This window comes from Poecilia formosa, unplaced genomic scaffold, assembly GCF_000485575.1.
Source record: "Poecilia formosa unplaced genomic scaffold, Poecilia_formosa-5.1.2 Scaffold211, whole genome shotgun sequence".
NCBI lineage: Eukaryota > Metazoa > Chordata > Actinopteri > Cyprinodontiformes > Poeciliidae > Poecilia > Poecilia formosa.
Genome location: NW_006800150.1, coordinates 53,601 through 71,681, shown reverse-complemented (window position 1 = coordinate 71,681; position 18,081 = coordinate 53,601). Strand labels below are relative to the sequence as shown.

The 18,081-nt window shown below is 40.9% G+C and overlaps 1 protein-coding gene across 1 annotated transcript; it reads left to right on the top strand.

Moving 5' to 3' along the window:
* The first annotated feature begins 8,752 nt into the window (after positions 1 to 8,752).
* On the top strand, positions 8,753 to 17,991 carry LOC103148711 (stromal cell-derived factor 1-like). The gene is made up of 4 exons (XM_007567602.2): positions 8,753 to 8,925; positions 11,060 to 11,177; positions 16,334 to 16,417; positions 16,895 to 17,991. Exons 1-4 carry the CDS (start codon positions 8,859 to 8,861, stop codon positions 16,932 to 16,934), a joined length of 309 nt encoding a protein of 102 aa, XP_007567664.1. The 5' UTR covers positions 8,753 to 8,858; the 3' UTR covers positions 16,935 to 17,991.
* The last annotated feature ends 90 nt before the right edge of the window (positions 17,992 to 18,081 follow it).

Genomic DNA, 18,081 nt, shown 5'->3' with positions numbered 1-18,081 from the left:
CAATTCAGATCAATTCAATTCAATTCAAAAATTCACTAATAATAATAGAACTCCCACTTTAAAAAAAAGTTAATTTTTTAACTAATTTGTCTTAATTTCTTTGTTTGTTTAACATGAGAACATAATATATGTAATTGGATAAACTTAATTTGAGTACTTATAACAAATTAACTGAGTTTTTTGTGTTGAATCATCTGCTTTCTGTTGTCAGTGAACTTTATTGATCCCAAAGGGAAACTAAATGTTGTAACTCAAATCATTCAAGGTTTTTCAGAGTTGTTATGGATGGTGATGGCCTTCTGTAGAGGTCTGTGTTACAGCAGTTTTAAAGAAGCCTCTGACTGAAGACTCTCTGTTCTTCTATGACAGTCTTGTGAAGACGATGCTCCTTCAGTTGTGGGACGATGATGCGGTACGATTCGGGTGACGCTACTTGTGTCTCACAGCACAGACCATTGATTGGGACAGAAAAATGTCACCGTTTGTGACAAACAAAATGCTAATGCATCATGTTTATTACTGCACTAGTAGCACAAAAAGTGGCTCTGCATTATATTAATCTCAAATAAGTGTTTGGTTGTCAACAATATTGTGTTGATGAGGTTATTTAGAGACTAATTCTAGCAACTCTATAGGTACCATGGTAACAACGTCAAACATTTTCATGCAAAGTGGACCAAACACTTACCAGTGCATCAGTCCTGGTGGGTTGTAGAAGCATAAACACTGTCAGCCGTTGTTGCTTTAACAATTGTACAAGGGAAACCACTGGCTGCCTCCCACCTGCCGCAGTGTGAGGGCCAGCTCGGCTGAAAGAAGCGCTCAAGTCTCACACCAACACTGGTTGTCCAATCTGCCGGGGTCGTGACCTCCACCCAGTCCCAGTTCAGAGACCTCACCGCGGCCCGGCTTAGATCTGGCCTCCTCACAGCCGCTCTGCTCTGCTCAGTGTGTGTGTGTGGTGTTTAAATTGAGTTGTGCGTGCGTGTGTGTGTTTTGTGTGTGTGTGTGTGTGTGTGAGCCAACACATTTGTTTCTCGTGCGCCAGACATTCAACCCATTAAGCCTTCAGAGACCATTGAGGATTTGCATCACAAAGACGGCATCCATGACTGCGCAGGTTTTTAGCTCGGCGGTTTGTCTCGAGCGGAGCGACGCGTTTGAACTCAAAACAAACTGCGTTTAGATCGGCTGCTGTCAAAAGCCGCAGCTGGAGGAACATCGGTGGGCTAATTCAGCTTGAATTTAAACCACGGCTCTCTGACATTCAACAGAGGCATGTTGACTCCAGGCCGTGTGATTTGGTGTTTACAGATGCTCTCCTTGTTTTCTGCCAAGCCCCCATGGCCTCCATCGGCCCGGGTTTGACACAAACTAGAGGGAATTTAACTTTTCCATGTTAAAGTGACCTGTGTCACTGTGGGATATCATGAGGAGGGGAGGCTTTCAAAGATATGGCACCAAAATTATTTTTTTCTACATATCTTTTCTTCATTTCTGTGGCAGCGATTTTGTCAAGAAAACAGGGAGATTCAGATTACATCTATATAATATTCCACACAGTTGTTGTTTCGGGAGCTATGTCATAGATCTTGTAACAAGGTTGGCGACTGATGACTTCCAGTGATTTTTCTATCATACACTCATAATTTACAGTACAGAAATGTGGCAAAGTGACTCCATGAATAACATCTACGATAAGATTATTGTTCAGAGTAATTTTTATCAGATTAATCTGTCCTATTTCATCACAACATGAAACGGCACATACAGAACCTTTTGAACTTTACTTTCTTTTTCTTTCCCAAATGTTTCAGATGAAATTAAAATGAATTACAAGCCACAGACAAGAAAATACAACATGCAATTCTCAACTCATTTATTAAGATAATCAGTTTTAATAAAATGCAATCTGGTTCTATTGGGGAAAGTAATCGCCCTCATCGTTGAATGTAAGCTAACAGCGGTTAATCACGTTTTTTTTTTAAAACTGGGTTTAATTTCACTAGGCCTGATAAATGCCATCATAATGGTTTGTAAGTCAACTCCATTGGTTACCAAAAAGACCACAAACACCTGTCTCAGTTTTCCCCAAAGAAACGCTGTTAGTAAAACTTAAAGTTAACAATACAAAAATATCAGACACATTTACGTCTCTTTTTGAGTTTATCACTCACGTTTCCCTGATCTTACAAAAAAAAACCCTGCAACCTTAATATCTGGCAACAGACATTCATACTGCCTTGCTCAAATGTCTCAACCACACACGTATTCTTGCAGAGTATTCACGGTGCATCCCACCCAATTAGAGTTTGCATTGTGACGTCTATCCCTTTACACGGCCTCCCCGCTCTTTGCATTTCGCTGAGAAAAAGAGCCGATGACTGCCAGCTCCTAAAAACACACTTAAATGTAGCACCGGTCGACACAGGCACTCAAGTCCGCCCTCTTTCTCTCTGGCATCCTCTAATATATACAGTAAACACATGTCCTTCCCTATACAGAGGCAGAAACTATGGCAACGGGATCACGTGCAAACTGCGCCCTTGACAAATTAATGAAAGACCAGGCAGATTTCAATGTGCCCGTCAAGCGGGCGACAAGGATAGAGCGGCAAGAGAGGAGGGGCGGCCACTTTTTGCCTTTGTTTGGTGGAAGCATCTATTGAGTGGCATTTGGTGTCATGCCAGATTCTCCCCTCCTCAGACGGGCCCAAAGTAAACTGGATTTGTCGATGAGAGGCCATTCTCCATTGACGACAGGCAAGGAGAGCCGAAGACTTCAAACGCATTCATTGCGTTGCTGCTCTAAAAGCAGCAGCACATTCAAATGGAAATGTCTTCAGCGTCGGTCCCTGTGGGTCTGCGTAGCTTTTTGACTGTATGTGCTGTACATGTAAACAGGGATTAAAATTGTCAAGAGTTTTATTCAGTGAAGAGCCCACAATGCATTTTGTTTTGCCGAGTCTTTAATCTTTGTTGGTTTTGGGGTTTAGTACCCTGCTGCAGCCTGAAAGGACTAAATGAAAACTAATACAAATGGACCAATCCAGGGTCTCAAGTGTAGCCCGTTTAGTTGGTCACACCTTTGTCAATCTGCTTGGCAGCCATTTTTGTTCCTAATCAAACCATTTCATACCTTTATTACATATTAGCTTTTGTGAGGATTTGGTTTTTCTGTGTGTTCATTTAGGTCTCAGTATTGTCTACCCCTTGATTGTCTCCAGCTGTCTCTTGTTTCCCCTTGATTACTCCCTGGTGTATTTAATCCCACCTCTGTCTGTGTTTCTCTGCTGGGTCCTTGTCGTTTATCGTGTCATACGTCTTTGCCTTTATGCCATTTGCTACCAGGGTGAGAGTCATTGCTGTTGCTCACCTGTGCTGCCTGGATTGTGTTATTCATCATTAAGTCATCATTTCTCTCGCTTCCACCTGGGTCTACCTCACAACCAACTCACGACAGATTTTTTTCTTAACTTTTGTATGTTTCTCAATTAAGATCAACTGTCATGTCACATGTATTATTGAAATTATGTTATTTTCTATTCTATTAAGTTATATCCACACCCCAGTTTGGGGCAGCGGATTCTCAAAATATGACACGTTTTGACTCCTGACACTAAATTAACTTTTAGCGACCTCCTGTTGGTACGTAGTTATTTATCAGAGTCACAACCCAACTTCCATACAATAGACAAGTACAACTCTTGTAGTACTACAGAATGTCAGAATTGACAAAGAAAAGTTGTTGAACAGACAAAATGACCTTCATCCTTCTACATCTATTTACAGGATATGTCCCATGCCACTCTGAAAATTTGCTTGCTTATAATACTTGCTGCTGCTTTTGGTTTTACTTTTCTCTGGCGTCTTGTTAAAACAGGTTGAAAAGTAGGAATGTCACGACAGAAATCTTTTGCTGCTTTAAAGCCACAGCTTTGTAAGACGTTGGTATGAAATGAACAGTACCAGCAAATGGACGATGCCTAATCTTCATCATGGCCCATAAACTTAACCAACAGACGGGTTCAAAAGCTAGAAATGCAGGACTTTTAGCAAAGAGCACAATTCAAACAACAATTGTTTGAAAGCTGAAGTGAGCAATAAATTCAGCACAGTAACAAAACTAAAAAGTGAAATCGGACAGCAGCAGCATTGCACCACCTAAGCTTAACCACAAAGTGCAACATAATGGCTTTGTTTCCTACCAAAATAACGCTACACAACTAATATCTCTTTTATTTCTGAGTACTTACCCAGTCGTGGGCACTGAAGAGACTGTTTAGAAATGTGAGCACAACCTTCTGAACAGATCCATAATAAATCAACACAAGATTACTTCAGACTGTTAAGGACAATTAATCATTTAACAGAAACGTCATTCTGCTTAATCAATGTGTGTGTGTGTGTGTGTGTGTGTGTGTGTGTGTGTGTGTGTGTGTGTGTGATGTCCCACCGGAGAAGCCAGATGTTGAGACCAAGCATGTTAACTGATAAAGGCGACCCCCGAAAATACCTCTTACCCCTCCAACCCCCATCGCACATCTTAAACCCCCATTTTATGTTTATGAAACCAAAACACACAAAGGCAGGAAGTGCGTACCTCTTGGAAATATACGTGTTTTGTTTTTTAATTAAGCTCCAGGTGAAATTTTCTCCACAGAAAATCTTTTTTTTTTTTTTTTTTTACATAAAAGTGATTTTATTTAACACCTTTAATGATCCAGAAGCTATTACCGAGGCTTACATTTGTCCCAGTGTTGGCTAAAGTGTGTTTACGCTTTGAACCACTCATTCAGCCCAGGCCGTGATCACAGACTCCTGTTTATCTAAGGAAAACCTTTCATCTGGTCAGCCACCATAAAACCTATCGCCAGACTCAAACGCCTGAACCAGCACAATAAACCCTGAGCAATCTTCTGAACAAGATCTTGCAAAAGGAAGCAGAGCTCTGCTGTCAGGCAGGAGATGACTGGACAGATTACTCTGTGGTTTATTTGGTTTCACTTTAGCAAGTAAAGATTTTAGGAGAGGTTAATGACGTGTTTGTGTGGCGTTGGTTTGTTTAACATGCGGCCACGCTACCTACTGAAAGAAGAAACTCTTCAGCTTTCATGGTAGGATAAAATCCAGTTTGGTTTTGGTTTCCGTCACAAAACAATAAACAAATAAGCCAAAAAAAAAAAAAGCCTTTTACCGTGTTAATTTACGAGGAACGACGAGAGAAAGCAAACCGAGAGAGCCGGGCAGTTAAATGTTTCTGTGTTCTCACTTACGGCCCCATTACTTCCCAAACAGCCGCATCCTCAGATCTTACAAGCAGCTGTCACATCTGCTATGTGAGAAATGGAATAACTTGCCTATTGGCCTTTACGTATCCGCTCGCCTTCTTCTAATTGTGCGGCGCTGCATGTTTGGACCCGGCGCTCGTCTGTTTTCCATCATATCCCTTGTCAGGTAAGCCGTTTGCTCGTCTATCGGGAACGGTCCAGAAAAAAGACCTGGAAGATCAAACCCCATAACCCAAAGCAGAGACGCGAACACGCTGACCTTTGACCTGACGTAACAGTGCTGTCCCGCTGCTCGGGATAAAAGTTTCACTGACGCAGCGTGTTGGCGCTGGAAAACGTTTGACGTTCATGTTTGACTCAGAAAATGAAAATCTTTGAAGTTTTATCCATCTTTACCTACTGGGTAAAGATGGATAAAAACTACTGGGTTTATTGAAATAAAATGTGAAGTTTTGTAACATTTTGGTGATCTTTCAGTTTGAAAGACTACATTTGTGTTTTTGAGGTGAAACAAAAGCGGACGGAGAGCATTTCTGAACATGAATTGTCGAGTTTTGCCTGTAATTCTTAGTTAGATTTCTGAACGAAATTTGATTGTATTCTGACTTTATTTTGTCCTCCATCCCAGCTTTAAGTCTTTTAATGCAGATAATTCTGTAGTTTACTGTTTTTCACTCTCAGTCCCACAGATATTTGTATCTCTACAATTTGCATTTCATGCAGCCTCAAACTTATGCTAAAAATCCCAAACTAACTTTTTTTATCTCTCCCCTCTGAGAAAATCCTCTTATAAAGGACAGCCCAAGATAAAACCATGGAGCTACAAATTACAAGTTACCTGAGAGAAATCATTAATGGCAAGCTTGCTTTTAAATTTCATGCTAAATGTAATGATCTAAAATGTTTTGAACTACAGAAACCAGATGTTGTAGGTTTGCACTGACAGATTTGAACACTGCTCTGTTCAAACCATCATTATTTTATAACCTGACTTTACTTTAAACTTATCTTTATTGTTCACAGAGTTGGTAGCAAGTGTAAAATTGAGCAGCGTATTTGATGATAAAATGTAAAGTTTATTGCTTGTTTCATAATTGGTGGATGTATTTTGCTTTTATCCGAACTTTGAACTGCCTTGTCGCCGAAATGTGTTTTACAAATAAACTCGACTTTGACCTTTGCCGCTGGAAAAACTGGGAAATGCATTTTCTGTAGCCACTCTACTGATTTGTAGAAAAGCATATTTTTCTTTAGAGAAGCAATCACTGGATTCCTCTCAGGTGCAATGAGTTTCTCTCACTTTCATCTCTGGCTGACAGTGAACAGCAGCAGCTTTACGGTCATCGGCAGGCCTGAGACATGTGAGTGCTCTCTCAGCACGCCGCTGCGTTGTGGGGTCTGGAAACCACAGCAGAGGCTCTATGGATGGATGGGCAGGGGGTTTTTTTCCGCAGCGTAAGGTTTCATTATCCATGACGGAGTGCAGCGGGATCCAAATTCAAGGATTGTGTTCTGCCAGGAAGTCCAGTTCCACTTCAGCATCCGATGCATCAAAACAAAAAAAAAAAGGGGGCAACAATGTGCATAATTACATGCTTGTTTGGAGTCCCGCGTACAATCAGAGACATGCACCCGCATGCCGGCGTCTCCCAGCCACACAGCTCTGTTTCAGTTCAGCTCATCAAGATGTGAAGCTGGAGGCTCTCCATCAGATCCTGGAGAGCTGCAGAAGACGTGAGGACTCACATCTGTCCCTTCAAGCTTTGTTTACAGCCCTCATTCTGCAGCATCCTGTCCATGTCTGCTCGCTTAGGAGAACAGACTCCATTCAATAAAATGCTTAAAACCATATAGATGGACATCTATGGATCGTATAAAACACCCAGTCGTCGTCACTTCGTCTCTTTCACTTCTAGGCAAAAACAAAAAAACAAAAAAAGCAGAGTACTACTTTGACCATTTGTGGTGAATAAAGTAAGTCAAGTTAAATCTTTTGGTCAAATTTTGAAACATTTTTAATATAGAAATGTAGACTTAAAGAAGTTTGCGTTTTAATGCTCATTAAGCAGTGGCATCCCTAAAAGGTGGCTGGCGGGGGGACGAGGCCCCTGGAAAATGCTGGCCACTCGACTTTTATGAATCATATTCAGCTGAAACAAATGAATATTATTATCTTCTTTAAAATTAATAAATAACACTTTACGTAACACATATGTGAGAGTTGTGATTCTCATTTACTACAATTGAGAATCAAATTAAAATGTCCCAAAACTGATTTAAAAAATAATGTAAACAAATCTGCTGTCTGTCGGCCTCCGTTTTGTAATTGTACAGTACGAACGTAAATACCACATATAATTTAACTGGACACTATTGATTCTGGTAAGACACCCGAGACAGTTAAGTCAAAACTTAAAAATAAAAAAAAAATTATTACAACCTCTCGTCAAAGCAAAACACCAAAACGGAACCACAGTAAAGTATTAAAAAAAGATTAAAGAAAGTGATTTTAAACACAGGTTGTCATAGTTACAAAGTCCTTGAGATGGACACAAACAAAAGGAAACAAACTGCGGCAGACAGCAAAGCTTCTACATTAGAAACAGTTGTGTACTGAAAGAAACAATCGATTTTCTTCTCTTTTTAGTTCAAACGTAACTATGCATTTAGATCTGATGAAATATGACTCCACACCATCCGGGCCTTGATTGCAGAAACCTCCAAACTTCACCTTCTTCTTGATTTTTCTTTGGCTTGCTTTGCACACAAGAAATAGAGAATCACAGAAGTCAATTTTAAGATCTGCAGCTTCTCTCTCTTTTTTTTTTTTCTTTCAGCACAACTTTTCCTTCCTCCTAATTGTGGTCCAGATGTGAGGTCTAAACAGATTCGTAATAGTTTAATCACGGAGCAGACAATGAAAGTCCCATGGAGCCTATTAAGGACATGAACCAGGCATCGAGGACAGGAACCGGGCCAGAGGACAGGAACCTGGCCAGAGGACAAGGAGTCAGCGAGACGAAGAGAGGAAAAGTGGAGGGGGGGGGGGGAAGAGCGGTCTGTGTCCTAGCAAACAATAACACAACACTCAGCTGAAGCGTGCAGCATTACTAGCCCAGCCATAGGGAGCTCTGCCACTCACAGTGGGGCTGGCACTGACTGGTGGGCAAACTGCCGGTGTACTGGTTTTGGTGTGTGGTGGAGAGGAAAACCCGCCAGATGATGGAAGAGATCAAATAAAGATACAAAAAGATGAAATCTGGAAAAGAAACATTACATGAAAAGAGAGAACGCCACCCCTAGAGCTGTCCACTGACTCCCAGCCAACACGCTTGCAATCAGGGAAGTCTCCTCTTCTTCTCCTCCCCTGCTCTCACCTCCTCTCCCGGGACCCACGCCTCGCCCTCCTGAGAAAGTGGGACTCCCCCCTCTCCGTTTCTGCTCCCTCCCACTAAAGCTTTAACTGCAGCCGCAGTGGAGCTGGAGGACACAGTCGTGCGCTGGATTGTAAAGGAGGAAGAGAGCGCAAGCCATTCCTGAAGCCATTCCTGAAGCCATTCTTGAAGCCATGGACGTCAAGCTGCTGGCGCTAGTGACTCTGCTGGCCGTGGTCATGCAGGTTCCCACTGCAAATGGTGAGTCTGGACTGGCAACTCTGGGGAGGTTTCAGGTCACTTTGCTGGTTTGGTGATTCTTTAGACATTTTTTTTATAAAGAAAGCTTATCCAGTATGTTGTTTTGGTGAACATATGGATTTAATGGAGGAACTTTCACTTTTTATGGTTTCAATCTGCATGAGAAAAGCGAGTTTCCATTTTAATGTGGAGCTTGTACCATCTGGGTACTTACATTAATTTGACATGTTTTCCAGATTTTGCACGTTTGTTTCATTACGTTTCACTCATTGCAAACACGAGACATGGCTTTTGGATCAGAATATTACTGCAGCTCTGTGATAAATTTCAAGAAATTTGAGTTTTTAGATGGCAGACTGTTATTCTAAAAGAACTCTGTTGTTATTTTTCTACAAGTTTGCATCGCGTTGCAGTGATAAATGATGATGGGAGGTGCTTTAAATATTACTTTTTCTACCTGTTTTCATTCTTTAGTAGATCAGTTTTGACCACTTTGTTTTATAATCATGCTTTTTCACAAACTGTTTTCTCTAGCACTGAGGCAAATTGATCCATTGGTTCTTAAAGTTTTACCTCAAACTAAAGGTGATGTGTACATAAAATGGTCTGATGGAGCTTGAAGTGAAAACTCACTTTATTTGTTTATGTAGCACCAAGTTATATAAAGTCAACCAGGATTATTTCATATCTATGATATTAACGCTTTAGTTTATTTTGTTTTATAAATTGAATGAATTAATGAAGAAATCATTTATTTATATTTAAAGATAGAATCACAATGTGCTGTGAGATCATTTTTTTAAATCATAAGACAAAATTAGGGGCTTAAAAGTGCAAAACATATAAAATATAAGAACATGGAAGAAGATAAATGACATTATTACTATAAATTCAAAGTCCTACTAACTGGAATACAGAAAAACAATGAATATGTCCAATATTTTTGGTTGAAACATTATTTCAAATCTGATTTCCTGCCTTCACTTCCACAGTAAAGTCTAGAATCTTAAATCTTGAGCGCTGCCTTCGCGCTGAGCCCCCATTAATCTCCTACGAGTTAACCTCTGGGCTGCCGAGTCGCCCGCCGCTGCTGCTGCTGCTTTGTGCTACAGCTTGTCGTTTCAGCCCCAACGAGAGCCCCCTCCAGCATATTAAAGCCTCAGGTCTATGTATGAGCGTATATTTGTCTTTTACTCTTTGCTTTCTTATAATTAGTTTCTAATTAGGGATAAAGAGTGAAGTGGGGAAAGCAGTGGGCCCTTTGCTTGTGGCCCCGGTGCTGCAAGCTGCATAATAATCCCTTAGTTTGCATGAGAAAGAAGTCTGAACGGGTGTGAATCATTAGGCTGAAATTACTGAGGATTTAGCCATTTGTGGAAAGACATTTGGTGTTTAGGATTATATATATATATGTATATATATATATATACATATACACACGAGTTGAATCCCACAGCAAATGTTTAAAATGTGAAATTATCTGCTGTAAACGGGCTAAGTGTTATATTTTTTGTATTCTCAAAGACATTTTTAAGCTGTTTAAATTACAAAAAAATAGCCAAATGAGCAACTACATGCAGTAACAGTTGCATGTCTGTTTTCCTCGGTGCTCAGCAGGTATCCACAGCGCTGATTTGTAATAATTTTAAGAATGCGCTTGAGCTGGTTTCCACACAGCCTGCTGATGCCGTTTCAGCTCCAGAGGACTTTTTATGAGAAAAAAACAAAAACCAAAAAAACCGCCGAGGGAGGAATTTTGGAAAAGGTCGAGGACCCTTTTCCCTTTAGAGTGGCCGGGCTAAATGCCGCTGCAATGAAAGGCTAAAATTCTGCACCTGCGGTTGTGTGAAAGAAAGAAAAGAAGTGGCCATAAAGGGCTAATCTCTTTTTAATTAACATGTCCTGGAAAAAAAAATAGCAGTTAAACTCATAAATCCTCCATGCTTTGTGAAAATTTGTTACAGTAGATTAAACATGCTCACTGAAGAAAGAGGCGCATTAATGCTCGAATTTGAAACGTAAATGATTTTATTTCAGTTTAATTTTGGCGCCTGCTGCTGATTTGCTTATTGACTTTATTGCTGCCTGCTTGCAGCTTTGTGATGAGTTTTTGGTTTGTGTTGTCTGCTTGCAGCCAAGCCCATCAGTCTGGTGGAGCGCTGCTGGTGTCGCACCACGCTCAACACCGTCTCTCAGCGCTCCATCAAGGAGCTCAAGTTTCTCCACACCCCCAACTGCCCCTTCCAAGTCATGTAAGTAAATGACTCTTTAAGATTTACAGAATGCTTATCTCTGAGAAATGACTTTCCCACTTTCTAATTGTCTGATCTTCTCACTAATTTGTACAGATTTCTATGTATTAATGACTTAAGCATCAGGTAATCTGGGGAAAGTATAGTCAAATCCCAGAGTGCATTTTGGATGGAGCTTAACTTGTCATTTTTTTCTGTGAAGAACAGTTAAAAGCAGCTTATGCATTTAAGTAATAAATCATTCTAGAGGATTTTGATGCTTTAGTTTTATGCTAAGTTCTCAAGAAAGGTGTAAAATATGCATCTAGCTTGAGTAAGAGTTTCATGGATTTGCATGATTTGTTACGTTTCAAATATTATTTAAAACAACAATGTTCACTAAAGTTCAAGAAAGTCAATTCAAGTTTTCCATGAAAGCAACGTTAAAGACCAACTTGTGCAACAATATATGTTATCGTCAGTCATATTTAATTTCTGTGCAATCAGCCTCCTGCAGGCTACGCAAGGCATTGTAAGAAAATTTAAGATGGAAATAAGTATAACTTCTCACCCAAATTTTATGACCACATGTTTAGTCAAAATGCGACATAGCTATAATTAGCTTAGCCCTAACTACTTAGCAAGTAAACAACTCATGTTAGCTTAAATGTGCAAACTTGTTCCGTAGTGCAATTCTGTAAAACAATCCATTTATATTAATATTATTATTAACAGCACTAGTTATTTTTCTGAATAAAGTGTGAATGCTGAACAAAGCTAGCAGCACTCTGTGCTAGCTGGTCAAAACGCTCATGCTAGCTCAGGCGAACAAACAAGTTCAAATCTCATCTCTACAAACACCAACATAACATTATTACACAGCATCACTTTGTGATCTTACCATTTCCTGCGGCTGCTCAGTGAACCTTGGGTCAGTTTAAGTTTCGGAAAAAGATGAGGCTGCTCCTCCTGTCCACCCCAGCAAACATGGGCTTTAATTTTTAATCCAATGCTAAAGTCACAACAGTATAAACCCAGCAGTGTAGGGAAAAGGATTTACGAAGCGGTTTTTGTGCATTTCCACTATTTTTGACCGACGTGTGTTGACGTGTGGGGTAAATGTGAGGCCTGGTGTTGATATCCTTTGACTCGCTTCCTGTATGAAGAGATTAAAACAACACAATCCACTCAGAGAGAGGAAAGCCGCGGCGGGCCGAGCTCGAGGGGACCATTTATGTTTGTAAAGGAAGCAATCATTAAGGGTCAAAGAGATTACCTTTGTATTACTGCTGACCCCTTGTGTCCCTGATCCTCTCTTTTTTGTTATTTATTTCCCGCCTCAAACTGCCTCAGCGACGATGATTGATGTAATGTCACTGGTCTGGAACGTATTAACTAGAAAGTCTCATCACTTCCTGGCTAGAGAAGAGTGGACAGCAGACGCCTCGCAGCCAAAAGGCTGAAAAGCTTCAGGGCTTCTGCCAAAAAAAGAGGGAAGAGGGGTAAAAAAAACAAAAAACAAGGGGGTCACCAAATGGCAAAAAAAATGTCACAGAGGACAAACGGCTCTCTGGCCAGGCCAGAAGCGTCTCAAACCCACCGTCCAGGGTGTCTCTACTGGAGCAGATGTAAGAAAGCTGGAAACACTACACCTCCAAAAAAACAGAACGTCCTCCCCCATGCGTCCCCCCATGTGCCATCATCCTCACGGACCTCAGCATGCTGTTGATATTAACTTGCTGTGAAGTAATTACTACCTGCTGCTGCTGCTGGAGCTCCGGCCCACAAATTCCAGCCAAATCAATTAGGGTTCAGCCTCTCAGAGCGTCTTCCTCACTGGACGAAGGGAGACGCATCAAACCATAGAGAGCTTCTGAATGGACGATCTGGAAAGCCCCAGTGAAATGTAACAGAAAGGGAAGGGGGAGAAGAGGATACATCCCCTGAGGAAAAGCAAACAGAGATCCGGTTTCTGGGCCGCTCGGCCTCCCGGCTTCACGTGTTGGTTTGAGGGATTTGATGTTGATGTTTGTACGACCGACGCTCCTGGAGGACACTGCAGGCGAAGGGGCAATGCGTTCCTCCTGCTAATGTGTGTGGGAGCATCTGAATGGGGTGGACGGGGTAGGGAAGAGCGGGGAAGAGGGTCACAGTCTGAGGAATGTGTTGAATTTACAGTTGTGTGACAGAGAGACAGAGGGAGGAGGAGAGCGGGGCAGAGAGGTGCTGCACCTCCGAGCTGTTAGCTCGCAAACGCGACCTTTCGGCACCGGGGTGTGATATCAGCCACATGTTTTAAGAGGAGGTGAAACCTTACAGCCTGACCCCCCAAACCCTCACTGTCCAGTCAGATCTGAAACTCAACCGGACAAGAAAGCTAATCCCTCCACCGGCTTTTCACCGACAGACCAGGAACACCAAGAAATCAGGATGAATAAACGTAGTTTAAGGAACTACAAAACTGTAAAGTGTCTCTACATTGGTTTATTGTATATTAGAGCTTTTTGCTGTAAAAATATTCAAGGAATAAAATTGCATAAGAAAGAAAGAAACCTCAAGTTACTAACTCCCCCTAAACCCTTTGTTGCCCTTGATTATTCCTCTTCAAAATGGGAAAGATAAGAGAAAGTGACACTCCAGGAAGGCTGTGTGTGTAAATTCTTGTGAATCAGTAGACAAAAATTTAAATGTTTAAAACAACTTGAATTGTGAAATTCAAGGGCGGATGAGGGCGCACGTTTATTTTACCTCCAGGTTTGGAGCAGGATGGTGAGAAAAATGATTTAAAAGAAAAACTGTAAAGCTCCTGAAATAAGACTGCAGCGTGATATTTTGCTCCTCCAGCTTTTACACATCGATCGTGTTGCGAAACAGTTTCCTGTTGTCATCTGCATAAATTAACTTTAATAGCTACAGGAGAGATGCCTCCTACGCAACTAAATGAACGATTTTCAGAGCGAAAATTCATTAACATATTTTTCACGCAGTAATAATAACATCATGAGGAAACTGGAAGTACTGGAAGTGAAAACCTGTATTAAAAAAAGCTTCTCTACGACATCATATTTGATGGGATGAGGAAATTAAATAAAAACAACAACCAGAGGATCTGTTTGTGTGAAGGTGACAAAAAGGAACGACTCGCTTACAGTGAAACATGGCGGAGGTCCGATTGTGTTTGACTGCTGATTGGCTTTGATGCTTCCGTTACTGGAGGAAATAAGGGATTAAACGGATAATACAAAAGCATCTCTGTGTATTTTTGTAAACTCGGGTTCAGAGTTAAATCGTTCCGCAGACCGCCGGCGGTGAAAGAAGCAGACAAAAGAGCATGGAAATGTGATTAAAGAGGAAGAGATGGAACATTTTAAACCTGGCCAGCAATGATTCCCACTATAAATCCCAGTAGGGCCTTTGGAGGCAAACTGAGATCTAACATTACAAGAAGACTTGAGTTTTGTTTTGTTTTTTCCTAAAGAACCTGAACACATCACAGAAATGCGAGACAGAAAAGTGTGACAAGCATTTTGATGTCTGGAGGAATTGTTTATTAATGCCAAATTATAAATAAATGAGTCAACAGTTTGAGTTACAGTGTCTGTTTCACTATAAACGTTTTAGACGTTAACGATCAGAACTGTACGAGTTATGTCATTTTAATTACATTTCAAGAGCACGTATGCTTGAGCCATATTTCCCCTATTGAATAAAATAATCTGGATTCAAGCCGGCAAAAAAATCACAATGTCTACAAGTAAGAAGCGAATATTTCATGTAAGAAATTCACACCAAACCAAAACAGAAGAAAGTTTTAAATGAAATCGAGGCGATCCAGAGATGCCAGATCTGTGAGGACGTTTAATGTGCTTTGCAGAGACATTTTTACAGAGAGAGTTCAGTGTCATCGCTGATGTGAGTGGAAACAGAAAGCTGCGATTTTTCCCAAACATACAGAAACCTGGAGTAATAACGTAATCCGTCTCGTTTAAACAGGACATGCTGAGATTCTTTACAGACGAGGGGTTCTGGAGCAAAACCACGCGGGACATATTTATGGCACTACACGTGCAATTTAGTATTAAAATCCCTTCGATTTATTCAGCAAAACTTGAACCGTGGATAGATTAGCTTTTAATCAGCTGATAAGGAAAGTTCTGCTTCCTTGTTCTTTGAATGAAACACTGATAAGGTTTGATTTAGTATTTCCCCTTCAACATATTAGAACAACCAGTAATCCCTTTCTGACAGGGGAGGTTTGAAAAATGATCAATCAACTGACAAGCAATTTAAGATAATAAAGTGAACGTCACTTTATCATTCATTAAGGCTTTCTTTGTCACGGTTGCAGGTGTTTTAAAGTAGATATGGGCATGTTTATGCTTCTTACATGAACAAAGAAGCATATTTCTGCAGCAATTTCCAGATTTATGAAGACCCTAAAATAATTTTGCCTCAACAAAAATGACCTATAACCAAAAGAAATTGGTCTTAACACACCGGGAAAGTTTCCAGACTATCAGAGCAACTTTGAAACAGCAGAAATAATCAGTAATAAAATGTTTCTGTTGCATTTAATTCGGGTTGCTGGCGGTACGAGGGTTTTAAAAACAAAAAATGATGGATTCTTTAGTTTTCTTTAGTTTATTCAAACTAAACATTTGAGAACAAATATGTTTAATGGAATCCATCGCCAAGATAAATTCATTTTAAGAGTCTTTACACATCATTAGGGGTTGCTGTTACATTGTATCTGTTTCACTTCAACAAGATCTCACTGAAGGTTTTCGTAACACACCCAGCAGAAAACATAAAGCGAGCGTCTTGAATTAATAAACCTGCAACGATTTTCTTTTTCTTTTTGTTGTAAAACTTTGATTAAAATAATCATTTGTAGACACTACCTCTCTGCTGCGCATCGTCACCAAGATGCAGGGGATGGAAAAAAAAAATTGTCCTGCAGCATAAATTTGCCTCCATGATGTCCTTGAAGATGATTTATAAGACGTTGCTTGGATGAGACTCAGAACCTTCCTCTCTATCTCTTTGTGTAAACACACGTGTTAGCAGAGAAACTGGAGAAGTAAATGTCCATCTGCATGTCGAATGGTAATAATCACAGACGATAATCACAGACAAATGGTTTGTAATTTATGGGTTTTTTTGTTTTTCTTCCGTAGTGCTAAGCTGAAGAACAACAGGGAGGTTTGCATCAACCCTGAGACCAAGTGGTTGCAAGGATACCTGAAGAACGCCATCAACAAGTAAGAACAAAAAAAAAAAAAAAAAACCTTTGCCGTTGACGAATGATCCCTCACAAAACAAGAAATATGCGGCTCTGCTCACACGGGTTTAGGTGAAAGAAATAAACTTTTCACATTCCCGCTTACAATTACTGTCTGAAACTGTTTATGAGCAGCAGACGGGCTATAGGAGAAATAATTTGCACTAATTTATGAACAGACTTAAATCTTCCGCTGCGATTCGCGCGCCTTTGTTTCTGCAAACCTGCTAAACATTTAATCCAAACTTCGCATAAGATGTAAACTTGAGAGCAGATGTTCAGTATTTACCTTCGTCCTGCACATTTCCACATTTACGTCTTTGCTAACTGCATGTTATCAGAGGCGTATGAAATGCATCTTTGAAATGTCGGGAAAAAAAAGACAAATCTTGATTTTTTTTGGTCAAATCACAAAAACCAAACCCTAAGCTTTTCATACCTCTGCTTATCTCCCCAGGGTGAAAAAGTCCAAGAGACGCAACACCAAGAAAGTCTAAGCTGCAGAGAAAGGGGCATGGAGCGCACCGCCTCCGAGTCTGAACCCCCCCAGGTCAAACCTCCGTACCTCCCTGACACTGCTTTGGATGTATGCAAACACGCTGTACGCTACCTACCTGTCCACCTCTGTGGACCGCTTGCAGAAGCAGCACTTCACCTCCAAACCTGCACTGACCGCACCGCCGTCTCTCCCCCTGGCCCCCCAACCCAACTGGGTGAGGAGTCGTCTTCTAAAATCCACACAAGCTCCACATGCAGTGATGAAACTTTGAAACAGCAGGATGCAAACAGAAAGTGTGTTTTTTTGTTGTTGTTTTTTTTTAGTCTCTGAACGAGGATGAATTGAACTAACTTTGCTTCTGTGATTATAAATAGTCAGGGTTTTTATTTTTGTTACACCTCTGTAAAGAGAAACCTCAAGCTTTCCAACTCACAAAAGCTTTGTGACTTCATAACCTCTTGAACACTAATAACGTCTCCAAGAGGACGCTCACGCACCGACGCATCAGTTGTGCTTTGGTGAAATGAAGAAGTGCTTAATTTGCGAGCGCCAAAGGGAACTCATGCGAGGCAAACGTGTCTCCCTTTCTACTAAAATACACCACGTTCTCAACAAAGATTCCCAGGTTTCCATCTCCTCCCACACTTCTTCTTCTTCTGTCACGAAAATCACCTGCATGTTCTCCATCACCATGTACTATAAATTTCCCCTCTGGCCTCCATCTTCTCCTCCTCCTTCGACGACAGAATGCGGGTTTTCCAGACACGACCGCTGAATTCTAGCGGCCGCTGATGGTCAGAGGCGAGCCGGGCGTCCATGTTTGATGGCGCCTCGCTTCGTTTAGAGGAATCCTCCACTGTGCTGACACCAGCCTCACGGTGCTGCTGTATGTTCACAAAGAGGAGCCAGAGCCATTTATACGACTGTGTATCACTTTTTTTTTCTTTTTTTTTATGTAAGAGGGAACATCTACTAACAACTGGGAGATAAGATAAAGTCTTAAGCATTTACTGACAACGGGACTTTTGCCAGACGAAGTTGAAGCCATGCAAGGGAAAGAACATATTTTTGTTAAAACAATTTAGCAACAGAAAACACGTCCACCTCAAAAATCATGGATTCTTCTATGATCTTAGGTTTAGGGG